The 17,660-nt window shown below is 42.5% G+C and overlaps 1 protein-coding gene and 1 long non-coding RNA gene across 3 annotated transcripts; one reads left to right on the forward strand and one right to left on the reverse strand.

Annotated features, from left to right (window-relative positions):
* The first annotated feature begins 1,126 nt into the window (after positions 1 to 1,126).
* fam131c (family with sequence similarity 131 member C) lies at positions 1,127 to 15,595 on the forward strand. The gene is made up of 6 exons (XM_030119775.1): positions 1,127 to 1,331; positions 3,022 to 3,083; positions 4,594 to 4,678; positions 12,465 to 12,692; positions 12,986 to 13,075; positions 15,296 to 15,595. Exons 1-6 carry the CDS (start codon positions 1,301 to 1,303, stop codon positions 15,565 to 15,567), a joined length of 768 nt encoding a protein of 255 aa, XP_029975635.1. The 5' UTR covers positions 1,127 to 1,300; the 3' UTR covers positions 15,568 to 15,595.
* Positions 1,648 to 4,490, reverse strand: LOC115408836 (uncharacterized). 2 transcript variants are annotated; one of them, XR_003933799.1, is made up of 4 exons: positions 4,226 to 4,490; positions 2,991 to 3,075; positions 2,714 to 2,789; positions 1,648 to 2,576 (listed from the first exon to the last, which is right to left on the reverse strand). It is a non-coding gene; the product is annotated as an uncharacterized LOC115408836 (long non-coding RNA). The 2 variants fall into 2 exon arrangements; XR_003933800.1 differs by having other exon boundaries at positions 2,991 to 3,095.
* Positions 15,596 to 17,660: the final 2,065 nt, after the last annotated feature.

Here is a 17,660-nt window from a genome sequence, read left to right on the forward strand (position 1 = left end):
AAACACTCACACCTGTCCATTCTGTTCTGGCTTTCTATTACAAGTATTCCTACTTATCCATTTCTTCCTCCTGTTTACAGTCTCCATCTTTTTTTTTTGTTTGTTTGTTTTGTCACGACCCATGTTTGTATTTGTGCGCAGTGTAGCTAAACCATCCTGCAGTTCCATCACGGTCATCTGAGGTCTTTGCATTGCTTTTTATTCTGTTTTGACAACAGCTCATCCCCACCGTTTTCCTTATTTACATACCAGACAATGGCATCTGGAAGCTGGACGGATTTAGATTTTCTTCTTTTCCAGTATTCTGCATCTACTCTTGGTATTTCCAGACCTTCGGTCGGGGCTTTGTCACTGAGTTCTGGCGACATGATTTGAAGTCTCAAGGACTTTTCAGGCTCTGATTAGCCGACAGCTCTCCAGATGGGTGAGATTCCACAGGTGTTTTCTAGATGAAGCTTTCAGGACCTGGGTGGAGATTAGGGTGTTCGTGCATGGGTGTACTTTTAATAACTATTTTCAAAGGTTCACGAATAGCTGGATTTTCTGATTTACAGGTGAGGAAGGGGAAATGAAATTGGATCCTGCTCTATAAAAATAGCACTCAGGTGATGAAAGTTAAGTTCAGGTTTCATTTGTCTGTCAGTCCACTCATCATGCTCTTTATCTTAGTCAAGCTTGTGGACCTATGAAGTTTGAAGAGATTTTAATCAAATCGTTTACCACTTTATCACCAGTTAAACCATGAAATGCATTTGAGGGCATAAAATCCAAATTGCAGTCTTCAGTTAAAATGCTGAAGGTCCCTAAAATAGAAAGCTCTCCGTCTTTTTCATGCATATTGAAAATGTACTGAAATAATCTCTGAACATGTAAGATAACACTGCGAAAAGCTCAGTTAAACGGCGCTCAATTCATATAGTCTAATTTAAACAGCTTACAGAAGAGGGTGGGAGGAGAAGAGACGATGTGGAGGGGAGGGGATTGAAAATCGTCAGCAAACAGGCATTCATGGTTTCTCCCCATTTCTCTCTCTCTCTCTCTCTCTCTCTCTCTTCCTCTCTCGCTGACCCCCCCTCCTCCTCACACTCTGTCGCTCTCTCAGCTGCTCATCTGGCATTTGCTCTTCCTTCCCCTCTTCTCCCTCAGCTTCTCCCTCCTCTCTCCTCCTCAGCTCACTGATCCCTCCGCTGCTCCTGCTGCCTGTTCTTCCTCCTCCTCCTCCTCCTCCTCCTCCTCCTCCTCCTCCTCACCTTCAGCGTCCACCATGGTGAACAGATAACCGCCCGGCCAGCCTGATACCATGGGGACCTGCCTCTGCAAAGGTCACAAAGGTCAGTACCTGAGTCCGGCCGTTCCTGTGTGTGTGTGTGTGTGTGTGTGTGTGTGTGTGGGTGTGTGTGTGTGTGTGTGTGTGTGTTGTGTGTGCTGGAGGGTTGATTCATCCTGCACCGTGAGGAGACTGCAGCCGACAAACCTTCAAAGATCAGAACAGTTTCAAAAAGTTACATTGTGCTTTTGAGGAACAGCTGTGTGCGTGTGAAAACTGAAAATAGCAATAAATATTTAACATTTGTAACCGTTGATGGAAATGAAGGATAACAAAGCCATTTGAATTACATATTCTTTTTTTTATTCTTTTTTTGTGTGATGATTCAGTTATTGAACATGTCAGTAATTCCTCAAACATGTTAGAAACTTGATTTATCGCGCTGTCTTACAGTCTCGCTTGAGTAAATCTGTGACAATTGCTTTAGAAACGAGGCTCGAGGGCGCTGTGGGTTTACGGCGAGGACTGTGTGGCTCAGGGGACGACGAGCGTGGCTTTAGGATGTGACAGCTCCCTCTGATGCTCATCTTCAACTTGTCTCGGCTCGGATTCCAATTTTCTCCTTCATGTTTTCTCTTTCTCACTGTATTTCATGTGAATTTCACTACTCGTTGTTCACATGAATTTAAAGACAGCCTCAGCTGGATTCTGGTCCTTTTTTAAAGGAGGACCACAAGAAACTGTTCTAGAAAAGAGAAAAAAGTGAGATGAAGCAGCTGACTTGAGCTGCACCTGCTTTCTGTGATTCCCTCAAATGATGGAGCAATACAGTTTTGGTATGTTCAGCTCGTGAGCGCGGTGCACAGTCTGAAGATGTTCAGTCAGACAAAGTCACTTCTGTTCAGAAACAGGTGCCTTTTAACAAGGTGGAGGGTATTGAGCGCAGCGCTTTCAAGCTGGGAAGAAAGAAAGAAGACAGCTGTGATGCTCCAGTCGAACAGATAAGAGAGCAGCAGGACTGTTCGTGTGTGCGTGTGTGTGCGTGTGTGTGTGTGTGTGTGTGTGTGTGTGTGTGTGTGTGTGTGTGCTTGTTTGAGAGTGTGTGAGTCTGGGAGGGATTCAGCCCCACGAGGACAGTGGATTGGTTTAGGAGCCACGGCTTTGTTTCTTGACCTGCTGCAGTCATGTGACGAGGCCAGAGATCAAATACTGCCCCCGTGCGCCCGGGCATCATGGAGGGGTGTCGCTCACCTCCTGTTGCTGCTGTAGCGTTGCCATAGCGACAGCCAATTGTCTTGACAACACCTCCCTGGGGAAACCCTGCGTGTGAGTTTGTTGTCCTGCAGATGTGAGTTTTTATGTGTGTGTGTGTGTGTGTGTGTGTGTGTGTGTGTGTGTGTGTGTGTGTGTGTGTGTGTGTGTGTGTGTGTGTGTGTGTCCACTGACCTTTCCAGTGATGTTAATTCTCCATCAGCTCTGACCTGCACTTCATTTCCCCCGGTCATTCATACCGGGCTCATCACTGTCAATTAAAAAGCCGACGGGCAGAGTGTGTGTCGGTAAATACAGTCTGACTCTTAACAGGATCCAACGCTCTGTCTCTCATCCATTATAAATCAGCCTCACTTGACCCCTGGTTGTTGCAGACAGTTTGCTGCAAAGTCCTGTGTACACACACATACACACACACACACAGGCAAATTGACAAGCATAAACAACAAACCTGACACCGGTGTTTGTGTGTGATTCCCCAGAGCTCCACCTCTCTATACCGACTCTGCAGCAGACCGAAGAGGGTCAGTCCTCCTCTGTCAAGGTAAGATTTCACCTTGATTTGATTCGGGGAAGTTAAAAAACATTATATATGTTTAATATCTTCTCTATACATATATAAAACTACACTTTACATGGTGACTGCTCTGCTAATAGAAGTGGAATAAACTCAAAATTTAATTAAAGTTTTTAATAGCTCTCGCTACCATTATTCAAATGAATAGAAGGTAGATAAGATTGTTTTGTAATTCAGTTAATTATCTGCTTTTGATGCTTTTATTCGCCCTGGGCAGGATGTGCACTGGCTTCTTCTTTTTATGGTTAATATCTCTGCAGCACGTCGACAAGCTCCTCAATCTTCAAGAATTTCCCCCAGGGATTAATAAAGTATTTCTATTCTATTCCATTCTATTTATTCGCAGTCCCTCTAGGTGAGGTGTCTTTGAGTGATCATTAAATAAACTGGCAGAAATCTTCTATCTTAATGGGTTTGAAATATGACAGCTTTGAACGATCATCAGTTGTTTCCCTAAAATACACTAATAATACATATATATATATATACACATATATTCTGTTTCTGTTTAAAAACATGCATTTGAGGCTAGTTGGTTAGTTGAAGTCTGTCTCTTAGTTGACCTGTGACCCACTCAGTGCTGACAGTTCAGCCAGTGTGTCACAACAACAGATATGTGCTCATTTTCAAGACACAGTGAACGATAGAGACAATGAAAGTACCGCAGTTAACTTTTAAAAGTAAAGAGTCTTGTTTAATTTTCAGTCTCTAAATAGTAATTCCTCTACTTTTTTTTAAAAAAAAGCAACTGTATTGATTTTCAATAACCTGCTGCTGATACTTTCTCACACATTTCCAGAATATCAAGTATTTTCCCTTTTTGCAGTGTTCACTGTAGCATGTCATAGAATACCGGTATGTATCAACAGAGTTTTCAAAACTTCAAACTGTTACATGTCAAAACAACCATGCATTTCTACCATCTTGTCTTTTATCATCGATAATCTCAAGTAGCCGTTGTGTAGAACTTGAACCTTATACCAAAAACAGGAAGCTTCTATTATCTGCTTGAGAATACTGAATCCAAAGAAAATCTATATGAAAAGCACCTTCTCCCTCCATATTGATTAAAGCTATTTAGGTGTAAAAACCAGACGATCTTAAAATACCTTCTTTTGTCTGCAGCTCCTTCAGTCTGAGTGTGAGCGCTGAAAGGCTTCTGGGCTGTTATTGTCATTGTCAACGTTTTCCTTGGAAAGGTGGGAAATGTGGGGGTTGAGTCTTCACGCATTGGTTGAGATTGCAAAAAGATTACTTGTGTTTTTCTCTACAGCCTGCACTGTTGTTTTTCTCCAGAAACCTTGTGACTCTGGCAATATAGTACAGAAGAAATCCATTCCGTGCCGAAGGAAATGTCGTTAAGGCATGACGATTAGAGCTGAAAGGGCTCTGCCTGCTTAGCTCTGACTGGAAATGCCACATTTTGTGTAACATCAGTGATAAAGATCTGTCCCTTTGTACATCGTGCTCTCTGCAGGACGGCCAGAATCCCTCCAATGGCAGCGTGGCGGACAAAACCAGCCGCTATGACATCGGCGAGCTGGCCACGTCTTCTCTGATCGGTGAGACACACACACACACACGCACGGTTCATGTTGTGTTTGGTTCATGGTGTGTTTCATTATGAGTCGGGCATCTGAAACAAGAGGGGGAAAAAAAAACAACTAACCATGGGAGGTTAGTAATGCAATTTTCCCTTTCCTGTCTAACACACACGTGTTCACACACACATTATCAAGCAGAGGTTTATCCTGAGAGCTGATTTCCTCCACCTTTAAGTCCACCCTCCTCACGTCTTCCTCCTCATTTCCAGACGTCTTGTTTCCCCCCGATTCTTTATCTTTCTGCCTCATTTCCACCGCTTGCCCCCTCGCTGTGGGAAGTTCATTATCTTGCTTAATGTGTTATGCCTTGCTGAACTTTTCCGAGTGATGGCTCCCCCCTATTAATCTGACAGCACGATTATGTCGGCCTTGAAGACTGTCTGAATACGTCGGATGAAAAAAAAAGGCAGGCAGCGGAGAGCCTGGCACCTGCTGAAGTGACACATTCAGCCCAATGAAAAAGCCTTTTAACGTTCGCCCCGTTCTAATAAGGACGTCACTTAAATTGGCCGTTCAGCTTCTGTTGACTGGAGGCTGACGCCGAAGTGCTTAAATCACATCACGCTGTGCCAACTCAAATATTATGGAACAACTGTAATCACAGTTAGAACTATGTCAGATATCGCTGTCTGGATGGTGAGTGATAGCTCCAGCTCTTCGTAACATGAAGGTCCTGGGCATCAGGACGGACCTGGAGGAGTTTGCATGTTCTCTATGTGCATGTGTGGGTTTTTTGTCACTTTAACGCAGCATATTTCCCTCGGGGGGATTCAGAAGTGAGAGTGGCGCTCATTAAAATCAAATGACTTTTCTTAGGATGAGAGTAATGGCGTTTGGAAACTTTCTGGAGAGACATTTGAATCTTAAATTATCGTCATTAAACGTTTATATCATCTCACAGATGAGTTTAGTTCTGCCTGCGTCGGCTGACTGATGAGGACAACTGCCTCCATTACAATTTGAAACACGCAAACTTTAAGTCTGATTATTATTTGAGTTCTAGAGTAATCAGATTATACTATTGATCATGTAAACAGCATGAAGCAATATGCTTTAGCAGATAACGCCACATTTCTGCTGATAAGAAAGTGTATTAATGCATACAAAATGTCTCCTAAATATTCAGATGTTTTTATCCATGTAGACAAATTACTCTAGATTATTTTGTCCTTTCACAGCTCATAAAAAAACACTATGCCCTTGGAAATATTGCAAAAATAATAAAAAGTGTAAAAAAATGATGTAAAGTCTCTTGAAGAGTCACTTCTGGAGTGAAGTGGAAGCAAGTTCCATGTTGATGACATGAAAACCCTCAACAGAAATTGGTGAATTATTAACATGAAAATCTTTTTTATGATTATTTGTTTTAGTCATTGTATTCCTAAAGTGCATATAAACTGTGATTATTAGCAGAATCACAATGATAATGTGATTTCTCCCAGATACCAGCTTCATGATCGTTTTGTTTGAGTCACATCTCAGCAGAATCTTTAACCACACCACTTTATGATATAAGAAGCGTTTTAGCTCAGCAGAGGTGATATACAGATTAACCCCATTCGAGGTTCCTTCCATACTTCTTTGCATGTGATCAATGGAGCCGATCACAGACGGCCAATTCACAAATTCTGTGGGTGGAAACACTTTGGAAAACACTGAAATGCACAGAGAGAACATGCAAACTCCTGGATTATAGTCTTTCTAAAGGTTACATGACCACATTTTTCAGTATCTTCTCGACTTCCAGCAGGTGAGCGAGTAGCTCTCCACAGACTCTTCTGTTTGGAGCGTGTGTGAAAAGTCTCTTGGCAGACGCGTTCTTAACTTTAAATCCATCTTTAATTGCGCTTTCTTTTCATCATGAAACACGAATCGACAAATATGCTTTCAGCAGCCTTGTCGTCTTCATGCAGATTTCACTGTGAAGTTGTTTCAGCAGCAGCAGCTGCAGCTCTGACTTTCTCATTTCAGTGTTCTGTCTGTACAGCTGCGCATTCCCTTTGATGTATTAACTCCTCACAAATGCAAAGAACGATCTGGCTGAACAAAATGTATGAACAGTATCTTCCTGTGGAATTTCTCTCTCTATAATGATTTGTCTTCAGTCCTCTCTGTCTCCTGTTCCTTCTTTTCTCACACCAGTCACATGCACGTCCTCGCTCCCTGCATCCGTGAACCGCCTCACTGACCTTCCTCCTTTCTTGAATGGCAGCTCCATCCATCTAAAACATTGTAAATGTTGGAGCTCTTCTCCTTCGACCTGGGTGTGTTAGCTGGCGGCTGGAGGTTTGAACGTGAAGGTTCAGTATGTATCTGGCTGTTTGAGGGACCTTGGTCCAACATCCTGGACTAAACATCTGACTCCACTACTTCAGCATTCATGCCACAAATAGACAAAATATACACAGTTTAACACATTTCTTGGTGGATCAGACCAGAATGTCCTGTACAGAGTTCACTCAGGATGTTTTTCTCTGCTCTTGAAAGCCTTTCATCCAATCCGCTCCCCGCTTTGTTTGGCCGCTGCAGTGAACGCAGTGCAGAGTGTGACGCTGTTTGAATAAGCGGCCCTCATAACCTTTGCATGAGCAGTTCTCAAGACGCTGGCGAGCTTGAATCCACTTGTTGAAATGTCGTTTGGAAGTGCACAAGTGGAATATAAATGTCAGCCCTCACTTCAGATCCTCAGACAGACAGAAGACATTGAAATGCAAAATACAAGACGCGGACATGGTAAAGATTTTCACATTCCAGTATCAGAAATGCACTTGTAAGTCAGAGCACTGCTGGGCTTGAGAAGAGACTCGCAGGGCTGCAACAAGGCTTCATGTTAGTGGTTTAATAGTGCCAATAAACACTAAAGCAATCTCACTGAGCCTTCTGTATTCGCCATCCTTCAAAATCCCACACTGCTCCAATCATCATTTACTCCTTCCACCACAGTCGCCACCGAAGCTTTGATTTGCTTTGGCTCTACGTTTTATTAGTTTGGTCTACCGCTGATTGAAATGAACGCCTGTGTACTGCCAAATGTCAGATTACAGCACTTACCAATTTCACCCCCTTGAGTAAAAGTAAATGTTATACTTTTCAGAATGACTCCCATGTTGACTGGTGAATAACAGAGCTTCGGGTTTCATAAGCTTCCGTCTGTTTGCCCGCATGCAGAACAACCGGCAACATACAGCAGAGCTCCATGCTTCACATAATGCAATATATGTCTATTTATATAGCGGGACTTACTCATGACTGACTGTGGCTGCTTTAATAAGCTTGCGAGTCACATTTCCCGTAGCGACGCCATAAACACACCTGAAATATCCAGGAACACACCCAGTGGCAAAAACTTTTTCCAGGTGTCCAAGATAGAAAGCAATTCCTCTCTTCCAGCTGTGTGCCGCAGACCTCCGGGGTGAGCAGTGGAGTGTCATTTGTTGGCTCCATTTCTTCACCGTCCATGCCTGTAATGGGGACGTTTCACAGCGCAGCAATTTCCCTGAGTTCAATTTTAATATGTCCAAAAGTTGAAGGGTGCCAACGCCAAGTTCAGATTTTCACATTTAAAGCGTCGGGTGAAATGAGTGCCAGTCATGTGCTTCGCCCAGCGACACCCGGGCAGAAAGCAGTTTAATCCCTGGACACGTCGCAGATTCACTGCCGAGCTTCCACACAGACAGACAGATACTCACCCACACACATTACTGCAAGTTTAACGTCACCAATGAGCTAAATGTGTGCGTCTCCGGATTGTTGGAGGAATTCAAAGGACCCAAAGATAACTTGTTCAGGCTCAGGGACACGATGTACCAGTTAAATTTAGTGATGCCTTATTGGCATGAAAGTATCATCGTTGGATTTTAATGCAATTTCTTCTACATTTGCAGAGAGAAAAAAAAAATCAATAATATCAATACTTATAAAGAGAATATGTCATAATTAAAGTATGCAGGTCATTATGGTGGTTTTATGCTTCATTTCAGAACAAGCTGCAACAATCTGCTCTTTAAGACAGGTATAACAGGGTAAGCAATATGAATCTGAATGAAGTCAGGTACATAGCCTTGTTTTTAGTTGGTTGTGCTCCGCTCGCTGCTGCCTGCTGTGCTCTCTGCACTCGATAATAACTGAAGGTGACTCAGATGTGCGTATCAGCATTTTTATGTCAACTCATCTCTTATCAGCAATATGATGACAGCACAGCACGGGAACAAATGTTGAAAAAGACTCTCCCGAAAAGGAAAATAATCGGAACAAGAGAAGAGATGGAGAGGGACAAAAATAGGGACGGAGAAAAAGCTTTTGCTGCTGATTCAGATTGAGGCTTCACGCTGCTGTTTAGTGAGAGAATGTTAAAGATGGAAATGTAGAATCTTAAATTCAAGGCAATAATAGTGAATCTGAATATAACCTCACAGTAAGCAATTCAGCTTCAATGTTGGATTTTTAGCTGGAATAATTTAGTTTTATTAAAGTTAAGTCTATCTTAATCTGTATATAATGTAATATAATGGTGAAACAAAGCCAGCATTTTGTTGCCAGTCCATGTCTTATCTGATGGTACACTTCCTGTACAGAGCTTTCAGAAAGCTCAGATTTCTAACTTATGAAGTTTTTTTTTTTTTTCCAACTTTCAGTTTGCTTTATGTTGGAACATATAAGCTCTAAAATTCCATATGTTTACAAACTTGGAATAAACGGACACACCAGGATGACCACTTTCTCTTCGGGAAGCAATTATTTTGTTTTGCTGTCATGGGATTTTAAAGATTTGAGTTTCTCATGCTTGATCAGCCTCTCAAACCAACCACTGCGCTTCCCTTTTGTGGTGAATGATGAAGAAAATATCCAGCAGGGACTGATGCTGCGTTCCGTTTGCCTCGGGGCAGCTTCATATCTCAAACTGAGAATGATGTCACTTCCTGTTGAAAGCATTTATTAAACCACTGCTCCTCTACGTCTGTGTTCCACCTGGATGCTACGGAGGCCAGTTTGAGTCCCCCAAATAAATGATCCCTCTGCAGGTCGTCGTGTCTTCCTCTCATGATCCTGTTCCCAGCGCAGCGTCGACAGTCAGCACAAAATACCAACTAATCATGAACAAATGGGATTTTCCTGCTTTGCGCACATAAGCCAAATTGAAACAAACATCGCTTCCTCTCAGCAGAGCCGTCGCAGTGTGAACACAGCGTGAGGCAGTCAGGGGAGGCAAACTATCAGCAGAGCCCTTTAGGTGCAAATCTGAAACACAAATGACAAAACTGTGATGGTTTTACCACACGCCCAACACTTCATCATCTCTTTTTAATTAATCCTTGGTCTTTTTACATTCGTTTGAGCTTTTCTCTTCTGTGCCGCCGCCGCCGCCGCGGTTTGACTTTCATTTCACTTCCTCCAGACCCTTCTGCCCTTGTCTGCTGTAATGACATCAAATGACAGCCTTTTTGTGGTTTTATCCAGCGATTTGATGGGATGAATAACGCATTGACTCAGAGATAAAAGAGGCCCAGCAATTTGTGGCCGACTGTGCAGACATGTGACTGGACCTTCCCCCATAATGTCACCCCGGGAAGATTGTTTTGAGCTTTTTTTCCCATCGTGTCACGTCTGATCCTGAAATCATTTGTGAGGAAAAACACATTCTCTATTCAAGCAAATCTATATTTGATTTGAGATAATTAAGATACATTTGAACACATAGCAATAACCATAAAAGTACAAAACCGTAAATGTCACCAGTGAAACAACAATTTGTTATATATCTAAATTTACAGTAAATTTTCAAAGTGAAACTGTCAGTACAGACCACTCGCTGGAAATTCATTAGGCGTTGTTCTAGATGTGGCAGTTCACACCTCAAGGTGAGAACATTCCCTGTTCAAGTCTGGTGCCTCCTACTGTTTTTTTTTTTTTTTTTTTTTTTTTAATTTTATTTATTTTTAGAAGATCATTTCAAAGCATGAATTAAGAGAATCTGTTCTAATGCCTGTTAAAGCATGTGATATTGCACGCAAACACACAAACACACTCACACACGCAATGAGGCACATTGATAATCACATCTGACAGACCTGTAAAATACCACACACTCTCAATTTATCACATTTGCCTTCATGAATATGGAATATTTGGTTGGTTGTTTCTCCCAGACCGTGCATTAAAACTTAGAGAAATAAGCAGTAGGTGAAGGTATTTCCTCAGCTGGCTCACTTCCAATTGTATTTGACGACTTCAGTGAAAGCTATGTTTGAAGTTGTATCTTACAGTGTGAGTTTGTGGACGATCATCTCATTTTGCAGTATCAAAACTAATCAGACTCATCATACCAAACTGTTCCTCTCTTCCTGCATACATAGAACATAAACCTTTTTCATGTTGGGTCGTCATGTATGCAGTATCTGCTAATTATGCCCTGAATTCATGCAGTTCAGACCAAATTTATGATTAATACTTACACAAAATATTAGTCACTTAATCATCTGTGTCAGTGTAGCATGTTCATATATGGCTTGTATTTGATGAATTTGAATGACTCAGCATTTCAGCTGACAGCTTCTGTTGGACGGCAATGATCTGCCAACAAATGAGTGAAATTATGTTTGCAAAGTCTTTGTTTTGTGGTCGACTCAGCAGATCACCTCACCATGTTCCGCTGCCCGCGAGGCGTCTCAGCCCTTTGTGAATGTGCAGTTATCACGATAGTGACTACAGTAAAGAGCCAAAAAACAGCGAAGAGTTGCGTGGAGTTTGCATGTTCTCCTTGTGCATGTGAGTGCTTCCCTGGATTTTCCAAGCATTTTTATTCATACCATATACGAGTTGTACATGTTGTAAAATTCACAGTTTTGTAAATTTACTCCATGATGATCCCACAGTTTTCCTGGACAGATCTCTAAATAAGAGTGTCAATCATTTGTTGATGTCTATTGTTTGAAATACTCTAACGCTGCCTGGCTGAGACAAACTGAGGTGGTAACATCTGGTTCTGATGTTCAGCCGCTTCTTTTCTCATTACTTACCAGTCTGGAGTGTCAAAAATAATGATGAGTAACGAGAGGAGTTGATCAGTGAAGTAAATCTTATAGCACTATTTCATTATTAGAAAGCTTTTTAAAAGTAAAAATTAGTCCCGGTCAAATAGAATAATTTAATCCCTCCGGTGTTCCAGTTTAGTCCTCAGGCTGTTTATTTGACACCCACGGTTTACTTATACCGTGTTGAGAATGAGTCACACCAAGAAAAGGAACGTTGGTCCAAAGTCAACTTGAGTACACATTAAAAAAAAAAAAAAAAGTAGGTTACACTTTACTTGAAGCACCCGGTTTAACACTTTATAAGTAGTTATAAACACTCATAAATGATCAGAATGCTTTATAACTCACTATACAGCATAGGGTTAGGGTTATGTCCTGGCATTGTGATCATTTATGAATGTTTATAACTTGTTTTTCTTTCTCATGTCCCCAATGAAAAGTACAATTGTCTCTTTTTATACTTCAGCCTCTTCCACTTTAGAGGAAAAAGCTGATCTCCAAGTTTCATTTGTGCAAATCAGTCTTTCTGTAGTAATATTTCATCCCTTCCATCCATCCTACTGCTGAAAATGTCATATCTTCACTTCACGTTCTCCTCAGACTGTCTCACAGCTACCAGGCTCATTCTGAATCCGATCCGTTTAGCCCGGACCCTCCTCATCTAATCCACTTTATCAAGATTTATCCCTTCTCCTCCTCCTCCTATTACTTAGGTCTGGTGGCTACGATAAAGGAGCATATCACCAAGCCGACGGCGATGGCCCAGGGCCGCGTCGCTCACCTGATCGAGTGGAAAGGCTGGGGCGGGTGCGGCGAGGCCGGAGGAGGCCTCCGGGGCAAGGGAGGCGGAGGCTGGGGGGGGATGGAGGCCGAGCTGCAGGAAGACGAACAGTTCTACTCTCAAATGACGGATGAGATCAAGGAAGCTCGCTTCGCTGCAGGTGAGACTCACTGATGAGCCTAATTCAGGAAAAACACGACGCGATCGGCGGAGATGAAGCGGCAGTCCGAGCGACTCTGCTTTTGTTTGATTGGCCGGCCCGGAGGGAGCTTCCCTGGAAATCAATAGTCCCCAGGACGTCTCGTGACAGCGACTCAAATGAAGTGCACTTATTCGATTTTCTATTTCTTCTATTATGGGAGGACTTGGTGCAAAGCAGCAGGAGATGATCTTCAGAGAGAAGCAGCATGGCATTTTGCTTGTTTGCCTTTTGTTTTTGCTTTTTTTTTTCAGGTGTAGCAGAGCAGTTCGCTCTTGCAGAGGCAGCCATGAACGTGTGGTCAATGCATGACGCCTATGAGCAGCCGTCCACCAGCTTACAAGGTCGGTCTGTTTCTTTTAACCTGTATTTCTTCTACTTCCACTTCTAACAATTACACTGCTTCCCAGATTTAATGGCAGTAAACTTTAAGCATGAATTAAAGGTGTGACTTCGTGCTACAGGTCCTACATGTCTCCAAACATGCAGGACCTGTAGGAATTGTTTCCAAAGTTTTTTGAACTCACTAAACCAAGGAAAAGTTTCCTTTTCTATTTGATCATTTCCCCATTTCATGAAGGTAAAAACATGGAAATAAATCAATCAATTCATTCATCCAAGACTCACTTTATCCTGCACCCTGTCCTAACCGACACACACTTTTAACACACATTTTTTTGTGATTACATGAAGCTACAGGCAACGTTTTTCAGGGTGATTGATTTAGTGATTTGAGACACCTAAAGCAGACCTAGCTCTGCTCGTGCCTCAGTGTGAATGCTCTGCATGAGCCACTGGTTGGTATTTTGATAGAAAAAAAGAGCGCTCCCAGCTTCTGGATCCTTTTTTAAATCTTTAACAAAACATGTTGGAGCTTCTCTCAGTCTGTGGTCTGACGCACTGAACATAAGAAATGAATACAAAAGTCTTGAATTTTTCTAGGTTGAATGGTAATACTCGAGTCAGTGTCAGAAAACTGCGTCTGCATGAAGGTGCCTCTGAAAAGACCCTTTTATATCCATGTTTTTCACCACACTGCTAAATGGTGCTAAAACGAGCATGAATTAAAGAGATAAATGAAAACGATATACTACTTTTATATCGCCTGCGCCGCTCATCTATTTTGAACAGTTTAACATTGGTTTGATATCCTAAATGCTACAGACGCTTAACACACGTAAAGAGACATATGGCGCACCTGAAACTGAGAACAGCTCAGAAATCTATTTTCAACATGGATCTGAGTCACAGAAGCTCAGTGTAGTGTTTAAACGACTGTCAATGTGACATTTTGTCAGGTCTTCACATTTTTGCTCCACTTGTGTAAAAATCGAAGAACAGCACAGTTGTCATTTACCTTTGTTGAAGCATATATGTTCACTGGTTTGCAGCAGTGTTGTGACATGAAAGAAACAACAACCCAGTTATGTCCAGCACACAAACACAGTGAAAGAAAACCAGCGCGACTGTTAGGCAATCAATATTTCTATTGTATGGCTCTCCTGTGTCACATTACAATTACAAACAACTGCAGACATCTGCAGAACTCAACTAGAGCTGTATACTTCAGCATGGAAAAGGAGATGATCATATCCACAAAAATGATTGATTACAAGCACATATTGTAGGTAACAAGCTACAACTGCCAACAAATGCAATGAATAAAGACAAAAAAAATTGATATTCTGTTAATTTGTGGGATTACAAAGTCAAATTTTCACCATGACAGCACAGTTATACCTCTCAATATTAACTTAGGGCTGCAGTGGAAAATTGTCTCTTGCGAGAAATTCTGAATATTTTTGCTCTCCTATCTGCTCCACTCACTTTTTTTTATATTTTATTTTCCCCACAGCAAGAAATGTTCAGGCCCAAGAAAAGTAACGGGTCAGTCGGTGGTCTTTTACGCCCGCTGTGCTCTCGTCACAGATTTAACTTGCTCCAGAGCGTTAACAGAGCCAGTTGAGGCCACAGGCGTCATGTGTCTCAAACGGTTTCTATCACGGTAATCATTTATAAAATAAACCTGCTTTAAAATAAAACAGAACTGAAAGTCAAGTTTTCTGCAATTTTAAAGCCTTCAATTTGCATTTAATGCTGTACAACATAAGTGAAATCAAGCTAAATTATTAATTACTCATTTAAAACTGACAACATTAGCAGACACCTCATGGCATTGTTTGATTAAATGTTTAATCTTGTGTTTTACAGATTGAGGAAAATTCAGTGCATGGTTAAAAAAAGCCTGCTGAATACATGCCTTCATACATTTTAGAGGCTGTTTCTAGTTTGAAATCGCTTTTCACCTTGAATGTCCGGTTCTACAGTATCCGAGATAACAGCTACATGATGTGCTGCAGCTGCTGAGCAGCTGTAACAATTTCCTTCTTTTCAGTCCAATCCCAGCTCCTCTGTACATCATCAGTATTTCTGTAGCAGCTCGGAGTCCAGACCTTGTAAAAATCAATCCGATCTGGGAACAACTGCAGCTGTCTCTGTTGGTGATCGTGAAGCTCAGATCGATTTCCATCGTTTTAAACCAGCGATCCGTTTCCCCTCCGCAGCGCCGCAGCCCCACTTCCTGTCCCAGTTCCTGATCGACGGCGGGAGCGTGGGCGTCCCCCAGCACCTGTACAGCATCCACGCTCAGGCGTACGGCAACGACGGCGCCGTGAACCTGCTCCCCCCGCCGCAGGTCAACCCCGGCCCCCAGACGTCGGCGGCGCAGCAGGACGCCGATCATCCCTTTGAGGACGGGAGCACCGTGACTGCAGAGGCCGCCGTCCGGCACGTGGACAGCAGCTCGCTCTCTGAGGACGATGTTTTTTACAACTAGGCCAGTGGGGGTGGGGGGGGAGAAAAAGACCAGCAATCTTGAGGGCAATTTTCTAAAATGAGCCTTAGCGTGAGGACTTGAGTCTCAACCACCAGCAAAATGAGTGATGGAAAAAGTGAAGGCAGACGTCTGCAAGATATCTCAAGAGGCGGCGCCCGAAATAGCTTTTTCTGAAGCGTTTCAGAGCCTCGGATCCAGACGCAAAGACAGCAAACATGTTTTTCTCCTGGTTGAGATGTATACTTTTTCAAAATGTACATAGTTCAAGTGTTACATTTTCATTTTTTTAGTCACTGTACATTGAACACTTTCATATTTATTGTAGAGACGAACTGTGATGAGTCACGTTTAACGGATGTAAATATCTTGCTATAAAACATGGGTTTCGATGTGCTGTGTAAGGCTGCCTCGTCGTGTTTTGGATTTACGCTCCCTCGCTGTTGACAGACCGAAGAGACGACGAGCTGTAAAAAACATGGAGTCCAATCCTGAAGAAAATTGAAAATGTTCTCCCTCTGACATATCCCAGCTAAATCCAGGGGCACGGCAGAGAAAGCATACATCCAATTATCCGTCTGAGTCTCAGCTGTGATTAGCTGTGATTCACACTCGTGTGTGTGTGTGTGAGAGTCACAGGTGCAGCGGGAAACGCGAGAGCGGAGACAGAGAGCGGAGAGGAGTTTTCAGCCCGAGTGTCTGTGAGTGAAGCCTGTCAGCAGAAGTTCACACACCGTGAAGCCGCTCATTCAGTTTTCTTCCAGGGTCACACTGGGTGGCAGACGTGGGTCGCTGGTGGCCCTCGGGTCACATGAGGCCTCGACCCTCAAGGCATTTTCCTGAATGACTCTGAAGAGGTTTATTTATGGGATCATTTCAAAGTAACAGTATATCAAATGTTGGTTTTCGATTAATCGACTTTCACCATTCGGTAGATTTGCTCAGTCACATTAGACTCAAAGTGAAAATCTAATAATAATCAAAGCTGCCCCTGCTGGTACGAATGAACGCCTAAAAGATGTTTGGATTTCTCCTTTATTTCCTTTGACTGATCTTGAGATTATTTTTTTTCCAGTGCCAATACCAATAATGTTCTTGCTTCTGATCAAGAAGGTAAATATGGTGATATCAAACTGGATGTTTATCAGAGAGAAACAGGTTAATGCCTCTTTATTATTAGACACCATCAAACAGAGATGACCTCTAGTGGCTTCAGTTACTGTGACAGGACTGATGGAGGAAGTGAGGTGACAGGAAGTCCAACCAGAGGAACACTAACCCTGAACGCCAAGTACGTCTGATTTTAAACCCTGTTCATTTTTTTTTAAAAGAACGTTTTCTTGCTTGAAGCAAGCCGCTCTATAGCCCTGTTACCATTCATGTGTGCTATTAGGAGGTGAAGGTTTCTGGTTGGTTGATCCCCACATGAACAACTTTATGGTTTGGGACATATTCTTGATACGATGAAATTGTTTTGGGACATTTTGTGGTGAAAATTCATGAAAACCTTTAAACCCTTAAAATGAATGAACCACTGAAAACAGGTGCAGAAATTCGCCCATTAAAATATCAGTCAAGAGAAGTAAACTGAAGCTTTCTGAGCATTTCCCCCTCCTTCACACCACAGATCGGCTGTTTGATGGGTATCAGGGTTTGAATGACAGCGTTCACACTTCCATAAAGAGATCCCTTTAACCCAGCGAGTTCGCCGGGGTTCAAATTAATTGGACCAAACCTGACAAGTGTGAACACGCCCACGGAGGGCTCAACGCTGGCGTGGTGAGGACAGGAGCGACAGCCGAGAGGGCTTCCCCCTGCTGAGGGACTCCAGCTCCTCCAGCTCCTCTTCACTGAGGTGAGTTCTCATGTTTCAGTTCACATTCATTCTATCAGCTGACAGAAAGATGGCTGACTTGTGTTGACATGGCGAGCTCGCCCTCAGGCTTGAAACCCTGCAGAATTTATTACCCCAGAAACCATAAATAATACAGAAATAACTTAGGCAATGATTTAAAGAGGAATCTGAAACTATTAGTGCTTTTGAGGTCTGTTATTTTCCTGGATTACTTGTATGAAACATAATTCCAAGCTTAAAA

Source organism: Salarias fasciatus, chromosome 20, assembly GCF_902148845.1.
Source record: "Salarias fasciatus chromosome 20, fSalaFa1.1, whole genome shotgun sequence".
NCBI lineage: Eukaryota > Metazoa > Chordata > Actinopteri > Blenniiformes > Blenniidae > Salarias > Salarias fasciatus.